Genomic DNA, 26,257 nt, shown 5'->3' with positions numbered 1-26,257 from the left:
AATTTGTAGTAAACTAGGTATCCCTTTTTCTATCTGTTTTTAAATTAAGTATTGCTTGGTTTGATCAGGTTAAAAATTCTGTTTTCAAGCTGCCTCTCTATATTTTGACCCAGAAGGATCATGTCTTTGTCCAGGAAGAGTGAGGCGGGGTTAGTGATGAATAAACTCACCTCTAAATTACAGAGTGTTGCCCCAGGGGCTCTTGAAGTCTGTGCGAGATGGCTGCATCTTTCTTCTGGCTGGAAATATTTAATAGATCCAAAGAATAATGGTATTATGTCCCCTGAGGAGGATCATTTCACTCTCAGGTTTCTAGTAATAATTAGCTCTGCCGGTTATTTAATGTCCAAATGATTTTTGTGGCATGCATGCAGGTATCTTGGAAGTTTTGCACTGCATCCTCATTGAAAGCCCAGAAGCCTTAAACCTGATAGCAGAGGTCCACATCAAGTCCATCATCTCACTGTTGGATAAGCACGGACGGAATCACAAGGTATGTGTGGAAAGAATCCTGAACAGGGATTGACTTTACCTGCCTTTTCCCTCCCTGCTTCTTAGTAACTATTGTGTGTTATGGAGAGAATATTGACTACTCTCTTTCTTGGCTTTGATTTTTTAAAACAAATTAAAAAAAAAAAAAAAAAAAAAAAAAACCTCTGGAAACTGAGGTCCTGAAAGAGAGAGTGATGACTACTCTCTTTCTTGGCTTTGATTTAAAAAAAAAAAAAAAAAAAAAAAATCTCTGGAAACTGAGGTCCTGAAAGACCTGTCTTTCTTAGGAGCACACGCTGAACCAGTCACACGGGCCTTGGGTGGTCCCCTCAGTTTCCACCAGCTTCCCAAGCCTGGATCATCATTACCCCCTTAACACCCAGCTGGTTTGTGAGGCATTCAGCTCTATACAGGGTCAGCTGCAGGAACTGATCCCACCCTCGAGTCTAGGAGCTTAGAAATGAAACAACTAGTGCCAACTTTATAAAGAAGCTACACAGAAATCAGAGTTAGGATAATGTAGAAAGTCTTGGCAACATAGCATGTTCTTAAATGAAATCAGACTTGCCATGAGTCAAAGCAGGTGGAAAAAATGGGCTTTTCATGAACAAGCCAGAGGGGACAAGCGGTGGGGCTCTCCCCTGAGAGAAAACAGTTGCGTGACCTTGAGCCCCCATCATTTCAGCTGTAAAATGAAGACAACGCCACCTCACTTATGAAGGCAGAATTCTGTGTTAAGTTTTAGTTTGTTTTTTTTTAAGGTCTCTGAAAGTTCTAGTTTCTCTATTTGTATGGAATTATATTTCTAAGACACCATGATCTCTGGGGATTAGTGTTAGCTGCTGAGTCGTGTCCAACGCTTTCTGACCCTATGGACCGTACCCCTCCAGGCTCCTCTGTCCATGGAATTTTCCAGGCAAGAATACTGGAGTGGGTTGCCATTCCCATCTCCAGGGGATCTTCCCAACCCATGGCTCAAACCTGGGTCTCCCACATTGCAGGCAGATTCTTAACCATCTGAGCTACCATCATACCATCTGAGCATGATCTCAGGAAAGTCTATTAAAATATGTCTTATCCTGACCCATTGATACCTGCCCTGTACATGGAAGGAGATATCTTACTGACTCATTAGTGAGCAGGCAGGTACTACAAGGCTGAAGGGGAGCATTTCAAGATCAGGTGGCATATTTGGATGTGAGGGAGAGCAGCTGGGCTCAGGCAGAGTGGAGAGAACCCAGCTTGGTCACTGACCTTCTCTGCTCACCCTCAGCTGGGGGCACTGCACATCGGAGACACGTCTTGGAGTGGGGGGTCCAGGAGAACAAGCCTCTGCAGCACTGCTCAGATGATATGTATCATCCTTAGGAAACAAACAAGCCTTAGCATCTGTGAAATTGCTTGGCAAAAAACAGAAAGAAATATGTGGGGTCGGTAATTGCTTTCCCAAATGTGGTAAATCAAAAGCAGGCATGAGGCTCCTGCTTCAGCCCAGCTTCGCTATGTCTGAACATGTCCCTTCCCATCTGCAAAGTGTAATAAGAGTAATTGATAAGCACCCGAGTAACCCATGGCCTGAGTCGTGAGCCATGGGCACATGTCAGGAGGAGCTCTTAGAAAGCCTAGCTGCTCTCCTTTCATTACTCCTGGGGCTGCTTTGTGATCAGACCACAGAACACACTTACTAGATAACGAACTTTGTGATGGCTTCTTTCTGCCAAAAGCCACAAGCCCTTACTGGATTGTCACTCGGTAATGGTAGCTGATTACTGTCCTTTCCACGGTATGAGAACACGGTATGAGTGTTCCATGGCTGAGAATACTGAAACCTTTTGTTGTTGTTGTTCAGTCGCTTAGCTGTATCTGACTCTTTGTGACCCCATGGACTGCAGCACGCCAGGCTTCCCTGTCCTTCACTATCTCCTGGCATATGCTCAAACTCATGTCCTTGAGTCGATGATGCTATCCAACCATCATATCCTCTGTCACCTCTTCTTCTCCTGCCTTCAGTCTTTCCCAGCATCAGGGTCTTTTCCAGTGAATTGACTCTTCGCATCAGGTGGCCAAAGTGTTGGAGCTTCAGCTTCAACACCAGTCCTTCCAGTGAATATTCAGAGTTGATTTCCTTTAGGACTGACTAGTTTGGTTTCCTTGCTGTCCAAGGAACTCTCAATGCCTAGGGACTGAGGCCTAGGGAGCTTTATTATTCTGCTAGGAATGAATGCCTGGCCTAATAGGTTATCTGAGTGTACTAGCATGGTACTCTTACATCTTCCAGACTGAGAAGTTCTGGGCAATGATGTCAAAGCTGAGGCAATGTGATCATGTTACAAAAAGAATCTCTTCTAGAATGTCCCATCTTTTTGTTTTCTGATGGATTTTTTGGAAGGGGACTGGCTTGTCATGAATGCAGTTCCCCCACTAGAGTTTTTCATGCACATGACTTTTATTTTCAAGGGAAACCTAGTCTCAGATCATTACCAGGGATATTTGTGGTAGCTTGGCAAAGAATGTGCTGGGTGCAGACTAGACTTCCATTGCAGCAGTGTATCTTGACTTGGAAAATGCCAAAGCAATGTTTTCCTATCCAGGCTGCTCTGTTTTCCATAGTCCCAGGTTTCCAGACATCTCTGACCTGCTCACTTAGTTTTCTGTGAAGATAGTGATTCAAAATACATAGAATTTTAGAGCTCAGGGCACCTCACAATGCCTCCAAAAACAGTGATGATGATGATAATGATAGTGTACATTTATTTTGCATCTGACAAATACCAGGTACCATGCTCCGTGTTCACATGCATTTTCTTTCTTCCTTGTTATTATTCCATGAAGTATTATTTCCACTTGAGGCAAAAACAAGCCCAGTGTATATGACACCTTAAAATATTAACTAAGGTTGCCAGACAAACCAGGACGATAATTTAAGTCTCCAACACTAAGTTCAATGTTCTTTCCAATGTTTCTCAATCTGTAGTCTGGCATGTTCTATGAGACTATGTTTAAATTTGTGTTCCAATTTTTATTACTATATAAATATAAAACTCTTTGCAGTAAAAAAAATTCACAATCAGAAACCATTTTCATATAGTAAGTTAGTGTTTTTCAGACTGGAATTTGAGAGTTCCTATGGGTCCATGATGGAGAAGGAAATGGCAACCCACTCCAGTGTTCTTGCCTGGAGAATCCCAGCAGCACCATGGGTCCATGAAGGTGGTCTTCAGGACCATGACATTTTTTGTTAAAGGTTTATAGATATGGTAGGTTTGAGAAACCCCTTACTGTACCGTGCCTCCTCCATTCATATGTTTAGGAAAGAAAGTCATTCTTTGCTTCCTCTCTGAGCTGCCTGAGGGCTCACCATTGCAGAAGCTATAATGTGATGGCTGTAACATCCTTTGTTTACTGATATGGCAAGTAACATTTTAGTTCTCAGCTCTATCCTTGCTGTGAAAAGCATTGCCAGTCATCTAAAGCATGACCAAATTTAGGTCAAAAAGTTAGAGAGAAAGCACAGTCTTTGGAGTAAAAAGGACAGAAGTGGGGTGTGCTGCCCCAGTTTCTGAATGATTCGACTCTACCCCATGACCTCACAAGTGACAAGGCTTACTCACCCTTAGCATCTCCTCACTTTCTACTTTTCCAGATCCCATCAAAATTCTATTTGCCTTCAGAACAGTTCAGATGCCACCCTCTCCATGAATCTCCACCCTCTCTGAATCCCAGCTGGATGTAGGATTCATTCCCTCTCCTCCCCTGTACACCGTGCAGTTTGTTCCATGGTGTTTCCACCCTGCCTTTCCTTATACTATGTGTATATTTCTCTCAGAGATTAAGTTTCCTTTACAGCAGGGACCTTGTGATCCCTGTGGTACCCAGCTCACATGTTACACACAGCCGGCATCTGATACATGTTTTTGAGGGTATGATTAAAACAAAGAGGAATGGATGAGTAGAACCACCATCTCCTGTCTCACCTTGAATGGGTGGAAGCTCGCAAATGCACCCCATCTCATCTCATCTCATCTCATCTCATCTCATCTCATCTCATCTCATCTCATCTCATCTCATCCAACAGATGGCTGTTTGTAATATGAGACATGCTTATTATGTTGGTGGCACCAATTTTATTGAGTAAAAAGGACAACTGTGGAAGATTCTGACAGTAACCCTCTAATTTTTCCATGAAGAAAGTATCTGATAATAAAAATATAATATGCCCTTTTCACTTGGCCCTGCAACCTAATGTACTTCACACCTGCTCAACATTATCACAGAGGAATATTTTTTTACTCTTTGTTTCACAAGGATTTGGAGCCACCTGTGAGAAAAAATTGTAGTAAAATGTCATATCATTGGTCGTGAGAAAGTATACGTCAGAACTGAGATGTTAGCCCTAGTAGGTAGGTGGGGTGGGTGTGGCACAGAAGAGTCCAAAGGTGAGGAAACCATTCACTCCCACAGACTTGCTGTAATAGCTCCAGAGCATCACCTCTGAGTTCCCAGGCAGTCAAGGCAAGATAGAAGTTCTCCCAGCCACTCAGTTCACACATCCACAGGGAGAACAGAATCTGTTCCCCAGGGAGAAAGCACTCATTTATCAAATATAAAACATGACATAAAATTCACCTAATTAAGTACCTTTTGTATTTTAAAAAATAAAGCTGTTTTACTAGAAAGCTGAGAGCAAAATGCAAGAGCCAAATGCTATTTCCACAGATGTGCAGTGCCTCTTTCTTACCTTCAAATCAGAATTCCCATGTGAGCCTGTGTTTGGGGTGGTGACTAATGGAGATTACATGCGCAAGGAAGGATCTTGGATGAAATGTGGTGTCAGTGGTGAAAATGGTTTTACAATTAAGCAGCAAATGAATTTCACAGAGTGGTCCAGGGAAATTCTCAAGTTGGACCAGTGTATGGATTAGAGAAGCCTAATTCCAAGACAGATACCCCCAGATTCTCACAGTGAAGTCACTGTCTGAGGCCGGCCAGTGGGAGGGCTCCATGCTGTGTGGTCATTCAGAGACACACTTTTCTTTCATCTAGCAGCCTCACTGTCCCCCAGGATAGGACTTCTCAGATTGTTACATGCTTGTGAATCTCTGGGGAATTCTGTTAAACTGAAGGCTCTGATCTGATAGGTTTCTGGGGGTGAATCTGAACATCTGTATTTCTAGCAAGCTCCTATGTGATCCCAGTGCTGCAGGATCTCAGTTGGAGTAAGGAGACCCTTGGGATTTGTAATCATTCCCAAGATCTCCACATCCTGCTGGAAAGGGAGAGTCTAGGGGCCAAGCCTGAAAGCAGTGCACATCACATCCACCCACTTTCCGCCGGCCGGAACTCAGTCACATGACTCCACCACATTGCAAGTGTGTCTGGGAAGTGTAGCCTCTGTGCATAGGACAAGGAGGAGGCAGAGTCTGGTGACCACTGGGAAGTACCTGCCACAGCCAGCAAGCACCCCAGAGGTCACTGAGATGCTTCCTCTCCAGCAGGAAGTACAGATGACCCCTAAGGACTTGTTTGCATTTCCCCAGGGTTGACTGACCCATCCACACGCCCTTCTCTTTCAAGAACAATTTATTAAGGTATAGGTGATTTACAATATCGTGTTAGTTTCAAGTGTACAGCCAAAGTGATTCAGTTATACATGTATTGATTCTTTCTCAAATTCTTTTCACACATAGTTTGTTATAGAATATTGAGTAGAGTTCCCTGTGCTATACAGTAGGTCCTTGTTGGTTTCTGTTTTAAGTACAACACTGTACATGTGTTAATCCCCAGCTTCAATTTTATCCCCCCATACAACGTTTCCCCTTTGGTAACGGTAAGCTTGTTTTTGAAATCTGAGTCTGTTTCTCTTTTGTAAATAAGTTCATTTATATCATTTTTAAAATTAGATTCCACATATGAGTGATACCATATGATATTTGTCTGTCTGACTTACTTCACTCAGTATGACCATCTAATCCATTGCAAGTGGCAATGTTTCGTTCTTTTTATGGTGAGTAGTATTCCATTGTGTGTGTGTGTGTGTGTACCACATCTTCTTTATCCATTCATCTGTCGATGGACACCTAGGTTGTTTCTACATCCTGGCTGTTGTAAACAGCGTTGCAGTGAATGTTGGGGTGCACACCCCCAAGAAACGCCTGGTAAAATAAAGCCTGAACACTGTCAGCACATTCTTTATGGCATCCTTTATCTGTAGGTGATGTACTATTCTGTTAGGCTGTGTGCTTTTCAGAGCCTTTTTTCTCCTCACTGATCCTATTGTATGTGGATTAAGCTCTACTTTCCTTCCGGCTGTGACAGCAAGGCTCCTACAGCCGTCACTTGAAGGCAAAACAGATGGAAATGTGTGCTAGGCTGGATGATAAGTGTTTAATTTCCTGGCCATCTATGGGCTCTTTTCTTAGAGGGCCAAATTATCCTCTGGATTTCCAGTGCCACGGTCATATGTTTCATGGAGTGGCAATGGTGGGAGTGCTCCGTAAAACCGCCTTTGGAGTTCTTTTCTGCTTGTCCCATTAATGTGCTCTGTGTTTATTTGGAATGAAGTTGACATTCAGGGAGACAGGTGGAAAACTGGTTTGTGAGAATTATGGATACAAAGGCCATCAACAACATGAAGCCATCCAACCCCCTGAGCATGGAGTCTTCAGTGGCCACTTTGTAAGATTGATCTGGGGCTGCCCCCTCCTTGTCAGCGTAGCCTGCCACGTCCCTGGCCAGTATTCATCCACTGCTGTTTACACACTCCTCCCCCTGGGGGAGAGAGGGAGGAGCAGTGCCTGGCCCAGCGTGTTTGCTCTGCCACGCTGGGAACATGAAATATGGATGAATGAGGATTCAGCACAAGGAGACTGGGCAGGCAGGCCAGTGCGTGGGAGAGGTGCCCGGGGACTGTTCCCACTTTCCTGGCAGCTGGCATAGGAGGTGGTTTGGGAACAGCGCGTGGTGGATCTGGTAGATTCAGGGTCTGTCTGCTTTGCTCACTCATGGTTTAATCTCACTCTACTGGGGGGAAAAAAGCAGATGAAATGTTTCTGAATAGGGATTTCTAGGAAGATAGGGATATCTTAGTGAGCTTTCGTGGTATCACAGCAGAAGACCAGCACTCGGAATCTGCCCTGTCGTCCCCTCCACCCCACCCACGCGAGGATCCCAAGCCTGCCACATGCAAGGGACCTTAGCCAGATGGGAGCCTGAGTGTCTTTCAGGAAGCCCTGTGCGAGGGCCTGCTGACCTTGTGCGGAGGGCCCCCAAGGCCAGGCAGGAGCACGTGCTTCAGCCTGAGGTCCATGAGGGCCCTTCCAGCACCTACCCGGAGAGGATGTTGTTACCGCACCTCACCCTAGTCCTGGACCGGGCTGGAAAAGGAACCTAGACAGGCTATCTTCAGAGCTCAGACTCTTACCCACTTGAACAGAACAGTAACCACAGGTGGCGTGCCTAATTTGGAGGGATGGGTCACAAGACTAGGGCAGAAAGGAGCTAGAAAGGAACCCAACCTCATTTCCCCAAGGGGCAGCAGGCGCCTGGGCATCACTCACTCAGGCCTGGTGGGGCAGGTGTGGCTTCCTTGACTCTGAACAGGTGCTCACCCCTGTCGCCTGGCCCTTACCTTCATGAGGCGGGCTTCCTTCCTGTGGGGGCCATCAGGTCCTGCCCACCACGCACCCCCCTCAGTGGTGCTAAGGTCTGCTGGGGTCTGTCCTGCCACAGGTTCTGGATGTGCTGTGTTCCCTCTGCCTCTGCGATGGGGTCGCAGTGAGAGCCAACCAGAATCTCATCTGTGACAACTTGCTGCCCCGGAGAAACCTGCTCCTGCAGACGCGGCTGATTAATGACGTGACAAGGTAAGGCCACCACCATCATTGCAAATGCTCATCTTGTCCCCAGAAAGGGAAAGGAAGAGTGCTGATCTCAACTCCAAAGCCACCTGCCCATCGTCTTCATTCTGATGTGACCACATAAGATAAGACCAGCACATGTGCACGTCTTTTAGGGCCTTGTACTCCAACCCCTTCAGCTGAATTTCTCAAACTTCTCCCCTGAAGTAGCCAAAAATGGAGTAAATATATCGCCTGAGGACTAAAGAATTTGGCCTTAAGGGAAGGATCGACCATGTTTTATTTTAAACATTAATGCATATCTTATACCTTCTTCATAACATATTTTATTTTGATATAGCAACTTTTTTTTCTAAAAATTTTTTGATAGAGTGGATGTCCCATGTTGAGACCATGGTTTCTTTTATCCTCTGGCACTTGGCCGTTTATCCCAGGGCCATCTGTGAAGGCCAGGATGGGCTCATGAAGAACCCTGGGAGTCATGAACTCACTGGACCTGGACTAGGGAGCAACTTCAGCAGCTCTCCACCTGGGCTCCCTCCCTACCTTGCAACATGAGAAAATAATGTCCCCTCCAAAGTGCAGAGCAGGTTCGAGTCTGTAGACATCACACACGCTTTCTTCCGCATACCAGTCTGGTTCTTCCCTTGCCCACCCAAAATGGACACAGTCTTATCCCAAGACAGCGGACCTCTAAGAGTAGGATTCCAACCAAAACAACTCCAAGTGGTTTGTCCCAAGGTGGATAGTGGATACGTTAGAATCTCTATTTCTTAACAAGGTTGCCTAATACTGATGTATCTGCCCCTCCCCCTTTTTGTCATAGAGGTTGAATTTTTTTTTTCCTCAGCTTTACTGAGGTATAACTGACAAACAAAAGTATAAGATATGTAAAGTATACAATGTGATGATTCAATACATATAAACATTATGAAAGGATTCTCTCTCCCCATGAAGTTAATTAACACTGCCATCACTTCACACATTTACCATTTTTAAATGAGAACATGTGAGTCCTACTCTCTTAGTGAATTTCAGTTTTACAATACAGTGTTATCAACTGTGCGTGCGTGCATGCTCAGTCACTTCAGCATGTCCCCGTGTGACCCTGTGAACTTTAGCCCACCAGTTTCCTCTGTCCATGAGGATTCTCCAGGCAAGAATATTGGAATAGGTTGCTGTGCCCTCTTCCAGGGGATCTTCCCAACCCAGGGATTGAACTGTCATCTCCTGCATTGCAGGAGGATTCTTTACCCACTAAGTCATGAGGGGAAGCCCATTATCAACAAAGTCACCATGTTATATCCTCAGACTTTACTCGTCTAAGTGAAAGTTTGTGCCCTTTTATCAACTTCTCACTATCCCCCTGCCTCTACTCTCCAGAACTACTTTTCTTTTATTTATTTATTTATTTTTTTTATTAGTTGGAGGCTAATTACTTCACAACATTTCAGTGGGTTTTGTCATACATTGATACGAATCAGCCATGGAGTTACGCGTATTCCCAGAACTACTTTTCATTTCTCTCTTTCTAGGAGTTGGACTTTTTTTAGATTCCACGTGTAAGTGATACCATGCAGTATTTGTCTTTCTCTCTCTGGATTATTTCTAATAGTGAATTCTTAATGCTTTTAAGAGGCCATTATTGTTAATAATGCCTATGGGGGAAAGCTTAAACCAATTTACCAGAAGATGGAACCTGAGTAAGTCATTTCTTACACTTACAGAAAGAAAGAGGAGTTTGCAATCATACAACTCTACATGATGTTTTCAACATCTTTACCTATGGTTGGCACTCAGTTAATGTTAGTTGCCGTGAATATGGGAAGATATATCTTTTATATTTTATAATGGAATTAATGTTGTCCTGACATCTCCCACTAAGAACTTGATCAAGTGTTGGAGGCTTGAAGATTATTCTGCTTTAGAACAAGACAAAAATCATGAAATTACTCTTGCTCTCAGTTTAATTGGGCTTTCCTGGTGGCTCGGACCATAAAGAATCCACCTGCAATGCAGAAGACCCTGGATTGTGAAGATGCCCTGGAGAAGGGAATGGCAACCCACTTCAATATTCTTGCATGGAGAATCCCATGGACAGAGGATCCTGGTGGGCTATAGTCCGTAGGGTTGCAAAGAGTCGGACATGACTGAGCAACTCTAACTTTCACTTTTTGGTTTAATTGGCCCCGTGCCTCCTATGGTCTGGTTCAGTTTGCTTTCCTATTTCTTAAGAGTCTGTAGGTGCCACCTGTCTCATGTTTAATTTCAGTATTCGGCCAAACATCTTCCTGGGAGTTGCTGAAGGCTCAGCACAGTACAAGAAGTGGTACTTCGAGCTTATCATCGACCAGGTGGACCCCTTCCTCACCGCAGAGCCCACGCATCTGCGGGTGGGCTGGGCCTCTTCCTCTGGCTACGCTCCTTACCCCGGAGGTGGAGAAGGATGGGGAGGCAATGGTGTTGGTGATGACCTATACTCCTATGGCTTTGATGGACTTCACCTTTGGTCAGGTGAGCACCTTGCTGGAGCTTTGGGCCCTGATTGTGCAAATGGAAATGGTCACTTCATGTTGAAATGATACAGACTCAAGTCTCAACTAAGTAGATGGTTAAGTAGGAAGAGCATCACATCTGAAATGAGCCTGTCCTGCTTTTTTTGTAGATATGATTTTATGTATTTGTTGGCTGTGCTGGGTCTTGGTTGCTGCATGGGGTTTTCTCCAGCTGTGGGACAAGTGGGGGCTTCTCATGGTGATGGCTTGTCTTCTGCAGATCACAGGCTCTAGGGGGCATGGGCTTCAGTAGTTTAGCTGTGGTACTGAGGCTCAGTAGTTGGAGTTCCCAGGCTTAGAGCACAGCCTCAGTAGTTGTGGCACACAGGCTAAGTTGCTCCAAGGTCTATGGGATCTTCCCAGACCGGTGATCGTACCCATGTCTCCTGCACTGACAGGGGGAATTCTTTACCACTGAGCCACCAGAGAAGCCTGAGACGGTCCTCTTTTAAACCACGAGTCTGTACTTCAGTTGCATCATCTAGTACAGATCACTTCACTTTTCTCAAACTCACTGTCTGCTTCTTTACAGTCCATTGCATGGATTTGTCAAGGTTCCACGGGCAAACAGGAAAGGAGAAAAGACTGAGGGTTTATTGACTTTGCAGTAAGCTGCATATCTTTTGTACATTTTTTCTCTCATTTTATCCTTACAATGACCCCCTACAGTGGATAATGTTGATCTCATACCACAGACATGGAAACTGAACACAAAGATGTTTAGTTAACTTATTCACAGTCACACAGAGAAGGCTCTATATGTGACTACAAATCTGTCATCTTGTGGTTGTAACATGTTGCTTTGTAATACACTTTATAAGGTGTCTGGATCTGTACCTGACACACAGTAGTTGCTAATCTCTTAAAAGATTTCAAAAACTTCCTTTTTAGATATACACTTATGCTTTCCCCAGAAATGTCTGTGGTGGTTGCCTGTGGAGGAGTGAGTTGGCTTCTGAATGGGTGGAAATGTAAGAAACCCTCATACTTCTACCCACAGCAGGGGCTCTACCCCCTTGCAATATACAGCTTGTCTTATCTGTATCTTTTGCAAAACTGGAACTGGAGATATTGTGTCCCTTATAGAAATTCCTTAGGTAAGCATAGTGCTATGTGCCTCTTACATAAGGATCCAGGACATACAATCCTCCTTAAATCCAGTACCAGGGAAAAGTTTGTATGTACAAGGCAGACCTATGTATTTTCTTTTGTAACTGAGAACTACACAATCCATCACATTTTTCTCCTGCTTTTAGCTTCCAGCTAAAACCAATAGCTCAGGTCCTAGTGACATGTTTCTTACAGTTGATCTTTACTTTCAATTAATCAATATTTTTTAATCTTTGTGATATTTTATATTCAGTATAAACATTTTTTTACCTGTTAGGAGTGGTGCAAATGTGTTTATTTATATATGTATCTGGGATCATTTATAAGAAGAAATTGATTCTGTGTTTTGTGTATCCCAGGGGACAGTGTGTTGCAGACAAAAGTGGGTACAAAATGGTAGGATGATAGAGTGAGGTGAACATCTTGTTCTCTTATCCTCCCAGTTTAACTTTCCCTGGTTCCATTTCATGAGGGGTGAAGGTGGGTCTTCTCTGGATTCTCAGAGCCCCACCATAGAGCCATTGTTTCTGTGATCACACAGCTGTAGTAACCTTTAGCTTAGGTTATCATCAGATGGCATAAGGATCTCAGAAAGTTCTCTCTGAAGAAGTGATTTGAAAAGAAAGAATCACTATTCTCATATACTTACAGCTCCTGAGTTTAATAAAATTGAACCTGTAGGGGGATGAGTGGGGTTGAGGAGAGAAAAGCATTGCCCACTGCCTGCTGATTACTGCTCAACTCATTCCCTCTCTTCACCATGACCCAAGCATATTCTCTGGATTCCAAGTGCATGCGCTCAGTTGTGTCCGACATGTTGCAGTCACATGGACTGTAGCCCATCAGGCCCCTCTGTCCATGGAATTCTTCAGGCAAGAATACTGGAGTGGGTTGCCATTTCCTACTCCAGGGGATCTTCCTGACCCAGAGGTCAAATCTGCATCTCTTGCACCTTCTGCATTGGCAGGTGGATTCATTACCCCTGCACCACCTGGGAAGTCCTCTCTGGATCTCAGGCTGCACTTAGGAAGAACTCTGGATTGACTGAGGCAATATGAAGTCCACCAAGACCCTTGGATGGAGCAAATTGGCCCCTAGTTTCAAAGAAAAACCAACCATTCTCAAAAGAGAATATTTATTCCATCTTTTCCAGATGTCACAGTCCTCCATGGGGCACTTGACATATCCCTTTATAAAAATTTGCAAAATAAATGCATCAGTGAGTCAGGAGGCAGAGAATCCACTCATTGCACATCCAGAAAGCGCTACTGTCAGTGCATTTCAGGACCTGGTCATCCATCCTATTGTAGGATCAATCCATCCTATTGTGTATCATTCCAGGAATGTACAGTGCTCCCTTTTTCCTTCTTATCCTCTCAAGACCAGAAAGCCAGGTAAATATTACCCATATAGTAATATAGCTTCACCTAGGAGCATTTTGGGGGTCTTCATCACTCAATCTTCAGCATCTGGTGAGATGTAAAGAAACCAACACCCACAAAATTGGCATCTTTTTTGCTCACTAAAACGCAAAGCTTCCTTGGGTCTGGGCATCATTCTGAATTCTCCAACTTGCACCCAGGTAACATTTATCTTGCAGAAGGCAGAACAGGTAAATATGTCAGCGTGTGCACCAGTGGAAGAAATAAGGTTTCTGTTAATGACTCCCACCAGGACAGCAATGAATTTTGGACTGTCTGATGAAAAGGTAATAGTTGATGTAGAAATGGAATGGAAGCGACGCTCCAACCTACTGCAGGAGAGAATAGAGAGTGGCTCGGGAGAAGTGGTGGATACTGGTCTGACCATTTTTCTTCCTTTCTTGAGATGTAAATGCCCAGGTCCACTGCCTGTATTTCTTATTGGAGTATAGTTGATTTACAGTGTTATGTTAGTTTGAAGTGCACAGTGAAGTGAATCAGTTATACACATATATATATTCAATTGGGGTTTATTTAGAGCCTTTTTCCATATAAACCGTTACAGTGTACTGAGTAGGGTTCCCTGTGCTACACAGCGTATTCTTATTAGTTATCGATTTTGTATATAGCAATGTATACATATCCCAATCTCCCAATTTATCTCTCCCCCCCCAATCCCCTGGTAACAATAAGTTTGTTTTCTATATCTGTGACTCTACTTCTGTTTTGTAAACAAGTTCATTGGCACCCTTTTTTTTTAGATTCCACTTATAAGTGACATCATATATTTGTCTTTCTCTGTCTGACTTACTTCACTCAGTGTGACTATCTCTAGGAATGGGAAAATGTTTGCAAGTGAAGCCACCAACAAGGGATTAATCTCCAAAATATACAAACAGCTTATTCAGCTCAATATCAAAAGAACAAATAATCCAATCAAAAGATGAGTGGAATATCTAAACTGACATTTCTCCAAAGAAGACAAATGGCCAAAAGGCAAATGAAAAGATGTTCAACATCACAGTTATTAGGGAAAAGCAAGTCAAAACTGCAATGAGGTAGCACCTCACACCAGTCAGAGTAGCCATCATCAAAAAATCCACAAACAGTAAACACTGAAAAGGGTGTGGAGAAAAGGGAACCCTCCTACACTATTGATGGGAATGTAAATTGGTACTATCACCAGGGAGAACAGTATGGAGGTTCCTTAAAAAACCTAAAATTAGAACTACCATATGACCCAGTGATCTCACTACTGGGCATATTCCCAGAGAGAACCATAATTCAAAAAGATACATGCACCCCACTGTTCATAGTAACATATTTTACAATATCCAGGGCATGGAAGCAACTTAAATATCCCTTGCCAGATAAATAAATAAAGAAGATGTAGTACATATATACAATGGAATATTACTCGGCCATAAAAAGAACAAAATCATGCCATTTGTAGCAGCGTGGATGGTCCATTACCTTTAAACTTATCTGTATGCATAAATTAAGCCACAGCCTTGAGCTGGACTTTACTACTTATTAAAGCACAAAGGATGTTGCTGAAGTTGGAAAGATGGCAGAGCCCCTAATACTTCTGTCAATAGAGAAATTTAAGAAGCAGCTGCATGACTTTGGAGTTATGCCTGGGTTTGAATCCCAGCTCTTCACTTACTTGGTTTTTTTGACACCGGGCAAATTACTTAACCTCCCAGATACTTGGTTTCCTCTGATAAAATGAAGATGATACAAGACTCTTAGGAAATTTAAATGAGATAAAGGATGTGAAGTTCTTGACACACACTAGATGCAAAATAAATATCTCTTCCCTACTTTTATTGTCTATGAAGTCAACTGTCATCATAGAGACCAAGTGCAGAGTTCCGGGTACCTCCCTCGAGACCATGAGATTAGCTCCATCCTGAGATGAAATGGAGCCCAGGCCCCATGCTGAATGGGGAAGAAGGTTCTAAAGTGCCATCCTGGGAAATATGAAGGAGTTTTTCCTTTGTGTGGGAGGAGGGCAGCCTTCATAGGTCTTCACCAAAGCCTATGAAGTTTCTTTCAATCATCAGCTATACAAATATCCCCCATCTGAACCCTGCCCAGCCCTCCCTACAGACTCCCAAGTCAGCCCAGCCACTGTGAATATCCTTTCAGAGGAATGGCTCTTTTCTTATCCTGGCATCACTTTCCCTCTCCTGATACAGCCTTTACATATGTAGCCTTTCAGAACTGCAGTTGGGGGTGAATTAGGCTCACAGTAGCCTATATAGTAGGGCTTCCTAGGTGGTGCATTGCTAAAGAATTTGTCTGCCAATGCAAGAGATGCAAGAGATGGGGGTTCAACCCCTGGGTTGGGAAGATCCCTTGGAGTAGGAAATGGCAACCCAATCCAGTATTCTTACCTGGGAAATTCCATGGACAGAGGAGCCTGGCAGGCTACAGTCCATGGGGTTACAAAAAGTTGACAATGACTGAGCACGCACACAACACATATACACACACACATACACAGTCCATTTAGTACATCACTGGTTAGGGAGCAATTTCATAGAAGGAAATGACACCTCATCTTCCCTTGTTGCAAATTTTCCCCTTGAAAAATTTGAGTAAGCAGAGGAATTCACCTTCCATAAGAGATAAAGTGATACAGAAAGTAAATGAATGGAATAAAATTCTTTCCTGATTACTTAGGACTTCTGACTCATCAGGACAATTTGATGAGTGGGCTCCTGTCTCCCTACTAAGATGAACTCCAGAGTATTGGTTCATCTATCAAAACACAGCCCACTGTGACTCGGACTTCTCCAACCACAGTGCTATATGCAGAGGATTCAAGGAGTAGCTGTAGGACACCACAGTTTTGATGTATTTGGATCTTCTCTGTTTCCAAATGCCTGAGTATTTGTGTTTACGTTAGAAAACCAAACTCTGCGGTGCCTGGGGCGATGGAAATGCTGAGCGTCAGTGTTTCCAGTTGTCTACATGACTCATCAGAAGAAATAAAAGCCTGCAGTAACACATCCTTAAGTTCATTTGGAAATGTGTGGCAAGTGATAAAGTGGCTCTTTACTTCATCTTAAAAGTGCTAGGCTTGGAACGGCCTTTCCAAGCCCTCTGGGACCTTCCAACGGTCCTGAGCCTCTAAGTCAGGGGTTTTCTTCAGACTTACAGAGGTCACACGGCTTCCCGGCCTGTCCCAATAGGTGGTCTCTCGGATTACTCAGAGTTCCTAATATCTGGCAAAGCAGTTAAATCGATTTAGAAAAACTCTCCATGTCATATTTGCTTCTCCTTTCTACAGCATCACATTCCTGTTGGTTGTGCCAAAAGCATCCAGTACATTTTAAATGTATTTGAAAGTGCCTGTTTAGAGCATGGTCTTTCAATAGAGATTTATTGATTTTTCAGTAACTCCTTTTTCAAGTCACTTTCCTGGACTCAGTCCTCAATGCTATGATTCTCTGTACTGTTGTTTTTACCTAATATTACAAAGGACATAATGTCCCAACAATATGCTAGTAAGCTTATCTCCTGTTAACCTAGTGATGAAAGTGTCTGGAGTTATACAGGCAATAGAAATAGTATTTATTGTGGGTTGCACTGTGTCAGGCTCTTCCAGTTACTCTTTATGGAACAATTCATTCAAAACTCACAGTAACCCCAGGACATTATTATTTTCATTAGATAGATGAGGAATCTGTGTCCACAAAGCTAAGTGGCTTGCCCAAGCTCACACAGTGAATGGCAGGACCAGGACTCAAGCCCAGGGAGCCTGGTTCTAGAAACACCCTTTACTGCCACATGCAACTGCCTCTCGAGAGGCACACAGGACATAAGTCATTGTCTTGTCAAAATCATGGGACTAATAATAATAATGATAATAATAAATAATGATTTGCTGTGTTTGGTCACTCAGTCTTGTCTGATTCTTTGCAACCCCGTGGACTGTAACCCACCAGGCTCCACTGTCCATGGGATTATCCCGGCAAGGATACTGGAGAGAGTGGCCCTTTCCTTCTCTAGGGAATAATAACCATACCGTAAAAACCTCTTGACAGCATCACTGTGAGCGTTACTGTCCCTGTTTTGTGGACATAGAGAAGCTGATTTCTTAATGAAATCACAGCAGGTAAAGACTGAGTATTTGAACAAAGCCCTTTCTGTGGCTCCGAGATTGCTCTCACCCCCACCCCACCTCCATGCCACCTCATTACAGGCAGTTGGAAAAACAAGCTTATTCTTTAAATGTGGATGCAGGACCCTTCAGAATCATCTGGAGTCGTGAAAACCCTCCTCAGGTAGAGATTGCTTCTTCCAGATGGGAACGGTTTTATGAAACAGAATGTACAAAAGCAGTGTCATCATTTTCTAGTTTCAAATCTTTACACTACTCACGTTTTAGAGCTAGATGTACTTTATCAGATGACCTTTTACAACATGAATGTTACATGAAATGGACTCTTTTATGCAAATAGACTTCTCATTACATTGCCCTAAGCACTTGCTAAGCACGTGCTTTATATCCAATGACTAACCAGTCTCCCTTCAGTTTCTGGATAATATTGATCCCAACTCTATATTCTCTATATGTTTTAGATATAGGCTCAGACTACGATTTCAGTTTGCCTACAGATGCTCTTAACAAGTGTTCCAATGGAAACTTCCACTAGGCTCCCGGTCTCTTAAAATAAGGGAGATGAAAGACAGTGTCCTTCACCGCAAGGACACAGTTGCTCATCCTGCTGGTGGTTTTCAGCCGACAGAGCACACCAGACAGATATTCTCCCAGCCATCCTTCCTCAGGAAGGCACCTGGTGCTGTGGTGTAAATAAAGCTTGGAAACTTGGTTTCTGATGACATCAAAGCCCTGCTATATGAGGAACATCCACCGTGAAGGCTACTCTGCCTCCTTACTGGCTGAATCTCAGACTGGCACCGAAGCCAGGAGTAAATTCTGAGAGGGTGGGATGAGAGGGTGCCGGAGTCACAATTCAACACGGTCAGTTTTGTCCTAGTTAATGTCGATCGCAGAAAGGTGAGATCTGTTAGTATCTTTGTTTTTTCTGCTGAGTCAGGTCTTAGCTGCGGCGCATGGGATCTTTTCATTGCAGCACATGGACTCTCTCTAGTGTGGCATGCGGGTTTAGTTGATCCTCAGCAATTGGGATCTTAGTTTGCTGACCAAGGATTGAACCCACGTCCCCTACACTGAAAGGCAGATTCTTAACCCTTGGGCCACCAGAGAAATCCCTTCATTTGTATCTTTATCCAGTAAGGATATGGATACTTTGGAAGTTAGTTGTCTAACTCAGCATTTCAATTAACTCCTGGTTTTCACAAATTCACAGAAATCTCTTGGGATTTGTTCAAATGACTGCAGTGATATTTTCCAGAAGTTAAACTAATTGAAAAAGAAACAGTTGAAGCAGGAAAGATTAGTTTTTAATGGAAAAACAATAGCTCTTAAAAATGAGACAATTATGGCAAGGTTTGTTGAGTTTTAATACCATAGGTTCCTTTCTTAACAGAGTTAATATGATAAGGAAGTAAAGATTCTGGGACCATGGGGTATCTACACGCCGTAAAAGGAGCTGAGAGGTCTCAGTCTTGTCAAATGGAGACAGGAAAAGTATCAAACCTACATACTCATCAAGTTTGCTAAGATTTTGTTTTAAATAGTGTTGATTGTAGGTCCTACAGGCTTCCCAGGTGGCCTGGGAGTGGTTAAAAAAAAAAAAAAAAAAAAAAAAAAACCCACCTGCCAACACAGGAGACATAAGAGATGCAAGTTTGATCCCTGGGTCAGGAAGATCCCTTGAAGGAGGGCACAGATCCCACCCCAGTATTCTTGCCCAGAGAATCCCATGGACAGAGGAGACCTGGTGGGCTACAGTCCATGGGGTCACAAAGAGTCAGACACAACTCAAGTAACTTAGCATATACCTAAGTCCTACAGTGGGAGAAGGCAATGGTGACCCACTCCAGTACTCTTGCCTGGAAAATCCCATGGACAGAGGAGCCTGGTAGGCTGCAGTCCATGGGGTCCCTAAGAGTCAGACACAACTGAGAGACTTCACTTTCACTTTTCACTTTCATGCATTGGAGAGGGAAATGGCAACCCACTCCAGTGTTCTTGCCTGGAGAATCCCAGGGATGGAGGAGCTTGGTGGGCTGGCGTCGACGGGGTCGCACAGAGTCGGACACGACTGAAGCGACTTAGCAGCAGCAGCAGCAGCAAGTTCTACAGTGAGGAAATTATTCTTCATTCTCAGTGATACAACAAGGTGTAAAGTTACAAAAACAGGGTCTGAGGCCATCCCAGGCTCATGTGCACTGAATGTTTCAGATGCTGTTGTGCTGTTACTGTGCTGGTGGTCCAGGTTCTTTATTCCTCGACCGCCCCTCATCAAGCTCAGCCTCTGCAAACTCTAGCCATTCTGCAAATATGTCATATACTCATATACTCCTTTTGCACAAGCTGCTCCTCCTGTCTGGAATGCTCATTTCTTTCTCATTTATCTAGTGAACCTTACGTTCTTCATTTTTAACTTGTTCCACACTCCCAGGCTGACTTAGCATCTTCTGCCTCTAAAGACATCTCATCATGTACACCTTCACTCAAACAGTTACACTGAACTGTAGTTCTTTATCTGAACTATGAATTTCTTCAGGACTGGAACTGGGTCCTCTGTCTTTGATCTCCAGCCCCATGTACAATATCTGCCTCATTACTGTTTGTGGAAGGGTGGGAGGGAATATAGTATGGTTTTGTCAATTACCCAAAATAACCAGAAGTGGGTACCTAATTTTTCATTAAGGAGAATATAGTAGTTTCACTATTTTAAAATCCACCACTTAGTTTGGAATCTATTACTAGAATAGCAATAACCACTGAAAACGTAAAAGAATTCTAAACAGAGATTAGAAATATCACATAGCATAGATGTATGTACAAGATTTATGAACAAGTCATACTCATAAGGGGATTTTTAAATTACCTTTTCATGGTGTGTTATTGTCATCAAAATCTATTTTCTGATGAATATTCCATTATAAAATCAAATATTTGCAATGTGATAAGTGGAAAAAACAAGTTACAAAACCTATAATATTCCAGTTTGAATATTTATATATGAAAAATGTAAAAATTTTTTTTACATTTTTCCCTTATTTATAATTTTCTATATACACAATTAGCATTTATAATGAATGTGTACTGCTTCCATGATCAAGAAACAAGATATACATTTCTTAGAGTTTTGCTTAAAACCCTGTTCAAGGATTTTTGACAAAACCTTCTACCCCTTCATTACCCCCAACTGAACTGAAAACTTGGTAGGGGGATGGGCAGAGTGGTTCTGATAATTTACTTCTAAACCTTCCAGAATTAGATGGTATAACATAGAAAACTGAAGAGGTGATTTTCTTACTACTTCAAGTTAGGTCAGAAAATGATAAATCATCTTACAAAAGATAAGCAGCAGTAGAAGAAATCAGCAGAACAGCAAATAACTGACAATGGGTTTCCCTGCCTCAGTAAAGTAATAAAATTCTTTAGAACTAGGAAGTAAACTGTTCGTGACTAGACAGTCTTGCTCTTACTCACTTGAACAGCGCCTTCGTCCAGTGCTGAAGCAGTGGGACTCATCTCATTGTGGCTGTCCATTCTCAGAGCTTAGGAAACCATTTCTCATTGCTCACCTCACACAGGAAAGGCAAAGTCACATTTAAAATGCAGTCTATCCAGACCTCTGTCCCTCCCACCCGCCATGGGTGGCCTGTGAATGTTTCCCCAGAGTCCCACATGCCTTCCTCCTGTTCTTTGCTCACCAGGTCGCATCCCCAGAGCCGTGGCCTCCATCAACCAGCACCTCCTGAAATCGGATGACGTGGTAAGCTGTTGCCTGGACCTGGGGGCACCCAGCATCTCTTTCCGCATCAACGGGCAGCCTGTGCAGGGGATGTTTGAGAACTTCAACACGGATGGGCTCTTCTTCCCTGTGGTGAGCTTTTCAGCAGGTGTCAAGTAAGTTTTGGCTGTGATTTCATGGAGAGTAGTTGTTCCCCCACCTCCCCATCATTTCTATGAGCTGGCGAGCATGGTAATCTCCTTCAGGGTTTCAGCATCATGAGCCAAACTCCCCCAAGAAAGCAATGGTGAAAGGGGAGGAGCAATTTAGAGTCACATGTATATACTTTTTGAACACATATCTCCTGCCGGGGTTTGTATATAATGTCCTCTGATAAATAGTAAGATGAATAAGATAAATCTTACATAGAAAATGACCTTCATAATTATAACAAGTATTTTATGCTCTTTTATAAAGATAAAATTTTTTAAAATTTTATAAAAATTTATATCTTTATAAAAATTTAAAAGATACCATTATAGATAAGACAAAAAATACCACCCATAATCCCAGTGTTTACTTATAATCTCTATTACTATTTTGGTGTATTTTCATCAAGATTTTTATATTATAGATACATACATTTTTAAATTAACATCACACTAAGTAGGAAGTTTTATGTCTTGATTATTTTTCATTCAACAATAAGTAGTGAGTATTTTCCTGAGTTATTAAGTATCTTCCTCAAAATGATTTTTATGGCCAATAATATCCTTTTATTTGGCCATCCCATAATATAACCATTACTTTGTGTTAGACTTTCATGCTGATTTCATTTTTATTGTCACAAATGAAATTATCATCAACATCCTTGAGGATAGCTCATTGTCTGCATTTCTGTTTAGTTCTTCCCAGAAGCAGATTAAAAAGTATAGTCTTTTTAAAGTCTAAACTTAAAGTTGCTTGGCTAAAGAGACTTTCAGAAAGATTGTATGAACATTCAGAATTCATGATCAACAATTCTAAAGTCTAAAAAGCTCTGAAAAGCATACATGTCTTCTTTAACTGATTTCACTGCAAAATCTGACCTGAATTCATTTTATGGCAAAAACCGTCATCAACAGAAATCAGACTGTTTTCAATTTTTCGTGTATTCTATTTCTTGTGAATATTTACGTTTAACTGCAAAAATATCAGTGTGTTTAATTATGGAGTACAGCCTCTCACCTAGCTGGTGGTTCTGTTTAATATATACTACATCTTATCTTTGGTCTTTTTTATTTATTTGTTATTATTGCTTGAATTGGCTGCTCCAGGTCTTATTTGTGGCACATGGGATCTTCGATCTTCACTGTAGTATGCAGAATCTTCTTAGCTGCAGCATGTGGGAAGTCCCTGTCTTTTTTAAAATCTAAAGTCCCAAGTCTGAAGAACAGCTGCAAATATTTCAGAAAAAGGATTTGTGCCTGTGGTATCATTTAAAGTAACCCAATTGATTGTCTTCTCATTAACTTTTAGTGTTATTGGTTATTTTTTTTTCCTTTATTTTTATTAGTTGGAGGCTAATTACTTTACAATATTGTAGTGAGTTTTGTCATACATTGGCATGAATCAGCCATGGATTTACATGTGTTCCCCATCCCGATCCCCCCTCCCACCTCCCTCTCTACCCCATCCCTCTGAGTCTTCCCAGTGCACCAGGCCCGAGCACTTGTCTCATGCATCCAACCTGGGCTGGTAGTTATTTTTAATCTTTGCCAATTTGAAGAAATTGTGTCTTAAAGTTTTAGCTTCCTGTTTCTTTGATTACCGATGTGGTTAAACATCTTTTATGCTTATTACTCTTACATACTATTTCAGCCTAGTATTTTTTAAAATTTTGTCTTCCCTGCCTTTCTGGTATTAATTTTATGAGCAATTTTTATATAATAAGGTTATTAAACTATTATTGCTTTCATATATTTTCCCAGTTTGTGATTTACCTTTTTATCACTGAGGTTTTTTCTCCTATTTTTTCCCTTTTACAAAAGTAATGCAAGTCCAAAAAATAGAAATACCAAGAACCCATAATTGTACCACCCAAAGATAATGATATTACTTTTCATTTATACATCTCAATAATTTTACATTACATTGGGCTTGTACTATGCCTACTGTTGTTCTTCATACTTTAACAATGCCAACTATCATTTTCATTGTTCTGTCCCTTTCCTTGTACCAGTTGAATGCTCTATTATTTTAGTCTGAGAATACATTTTGACATTTTTAAGGCAAGACCTCATTATAATGCTCTTGTTGCAAAATTTTCTTATCCACTCTTGATCCCTACTTGTTAAAGAGCTCTTAATTGAGTGGGAAACTAGAGTAAATACAGTTAAAAATCATGTTGGTTTCCATTAAAAAGGGTCATGAAGAGAGGAGAGTTATGGAGAGCATACACTTAGAGCTGACATCACAAAAAAATCCATCTGAGAACTTCTAGTATCCTAGTGATGAGACTTCCAGAGTGATATCACTGTGACAGGTCACAGTACCTCCCGAAGATTGATAAACCAAGGCATATACAAGTATTCTCCCCCCAAAAAATGGACATAACTTTCTCTTTCAGTTAAATAAACTTTTTGAGTAAAGATTTATCCTTTGGACATAATATTTAACCTTTGGAATTTGTCACAGATATGCAAACGTATATCATATATAGGGCTTCCCAGGTGGCCTTTACTACTGGTAAAGAACCTGCCTGCCAACGCAGGAGATTTAAGAGATGCAAGTTCAATCCTTGGGTCAGGAAGATTCCCTGAAAGCAGGCATGGCAGTCCACTCCAGTATTCTTGCCTGGGGAATCCCGTGGACAGAGGATCCTGGCGGGCTGCAGTCCATAGGGTTGCAAAAACTTAGAAATGGTCCAAGTAACTTAGCACACATGCATGCCTGCATAGTATACAGTACAGTTGTACCTTGTTTTATTGCACTTCACGTTATTGCAGTTTTTACAAATTGTAGGTTTGTGGCAACCCTGCATCAAGCAAGTCTATTTTTCCAACAGCGTTATTTTTTAATTGATGTATGCGCATTGTTTTTCAAGGTAGAATGCTATTGTGCATAACAGACTGCAGTATAGTGTAAATGTAACTTTTATGTGTACTTGGAAGCCAAAGTATTTGTGTGACTCACTTTATTGTGATGCTTGCTTTTGTGATGTCTAGAACCAAACTCATAATATCTCCAAGGTACGCCTGTAATGTATGTGTGCAAACGTACATAGTAACACAGACTACACATACAAGCACATGTACACATACACATGTACAGGCGTATTTATAAACATAGCCATGTAGATGTATATAATATATTGAAATTAAACATTTTCATTGTTTGAGGTTCCTGTAACAAAAGGAGAACAAGTGCAGTAAAACTTTGCTTTAGTTGCTAAATCGTGTCCTACTCTTTTGCTACCCCACGGACTGTAGCCCATCAGACTACTCTGTCCTTGGGATTTCCCAAGCAAGAATACTGGAGTGGGTAGTCATTTCATTCTCCAGGGGATCTTCCTGATCCAGGGTTCAAACCCACATCTCCTGCATGACAGGCGGATTCTTTACCCCCCAGCCACATGGTCGGCGACTAGGGTTGTAAGTCTGCCCATCACAGGCTCAAGCCAGAGACACTAACATCCGCATTAAAAACTGTGTTCTAAAGAGTTAAGAGTTCTTGACCTGTGTTTCTCTGTGCTGAGAATATTTCCATGAGAACGTCACCCCAGTTCTTTCTTTTGAAGTGTGACAGAGTGGATCATTTCTATTGCAATCCATAAGGAGCATGTAGAAAACATTATTGAAAGACATAACCTCTGTAAACACAAAGAAGATTGCTGGGGCAAGATTCTCTGGTAGTTGGGGAAAAGCAGTACAAGCCCCACTGTACATCTTTCCCACTGCATTCCCCGGGAATAGAGAATGAGCAGAAATCTACATCCAATGTAGCAGCATTTGGATCATCCACCAGTTGGTTCAGTGTGGTCTCTGGAGAAGCAAGGTCACTGATCAGTTAGTTCTCAGGACCACGTTTGCCTGACTAGTTAATGCCCTTGGTCACCCAGCATCAGTGCCACCCCTGTTTTCTTTGACTGCATCCAGCTCACTGGGTTTTGCTAATTTTCAAAGAAAGCCCACCTACTTTGCAAGACTCTCATCTGAGAAAAGTGCTTAGCTTGTAGTCAGATCTCTGGAGAAAAGGTCTTTTCCAATCTGCTGGCTAATGGATTTTTCTGTGCATTCTGTGTTTAGCCAACAGTACATCTGATCCCATATGTTGCATGATTTTTAGTTGTTCATCCATCCATCCAGTCCCCCTCAGAGCAATGAGACAAAATTTTTGAGTGTGTACATTTTTGTTGCTTGGAATTTTTTTTTCTTGGTAAAGTTCCTGGTGGTTCAGACGGTAAAGCATCTGCCTACAATGCGGAAGACCCGGGTTCTATGGGTTGGGAAGATCTCCTGGAGAATGAAATGGCAACCCACTCCAGTATTCTTGCCTGGAAAATCTCATGGATGGAGGAGCCTGGTAGGCTACAGTCCATGGGGTCACGAAGAGTCAGACACGGTTGAATGACTTCACTTTCACTTTCTCTTGGTAAAGATGGTGGCTGGCAGGGAAAGAGATAGGGGGCTGAAAGGTATACACATGGAGAAGATGTTGTGACTAGGTCAGTGGGTCATGCATCCTTCTCAGTGCACAGGGGAAAGAGAAGCTAAGTTCCAAGAAAGAATGATGAGACACCTAACCCATTTAGAAGGCATAACTGCTGAGAGAATTTGAGAGTGGGGAGTCCAGATACATTGACTTAAAAAGTCAACACCTTCAACATAAGAACTTCTTGGTTATAGAAATTGAAGGAGCATGAACTGAAGAGTGGTACTCAGGAACTTGATGTCTCTTAAGTTTCCTTTCTATCAGGAAAAATATTCCCTGTGACA

The 26,257-nt window shown here is 42.3% G+C and overlaps 1 protein-coding gene across 1 annotated transcript in view; it reads left to right on the top strand.

Annotated features, from left to right (window-relative positions):
- The window catches only part of RYR3 (ryanodine receptor 3), a 368,483-nt gene that overhangs the window by 111,871 nt on the left and 230,355 nt on the right, over positions 1–26,257 (top strand). Inside the window, exons 16-19 of the mRNA XM_065942024.1 lie at positions 375–493; positions 8,221–8,354; positions 10,621–10,862; positions 21,265–21,457. Coding sequence (XP_065798096.1) covers positions 375–493; positions 8,221–8,354; positions 10,621–10,862; positions 21,265–21,457 — 688 coding nt within the window. The remainder of the gene's footprint in view (positions 1–374; positions 494–8,220; positions 8,355–10,620; positions 10,863–21,264; positions 21,458–26,257) is intronic.

Source organism: Muntiacus reevesi, chromosome 7 (assembly GCF_963930625.1).
Source record: "Muntiacus reevesi chromosome 7, mMunRee1.1, whole genome shotgun sequence".
In the NCBI taxonomy this organism is placed as follows: domain Eukaryota; kingdom Metazoa; phylum Chordata; class Mammalia; order Artiodactyla; family Cervidae; genus Muntiacus; species Muntiacus reevesi.
Note: the sequence above shows the minus strand (reverse complement) of the source record. Positions and strands in the feature narration are given on the sequence as shown.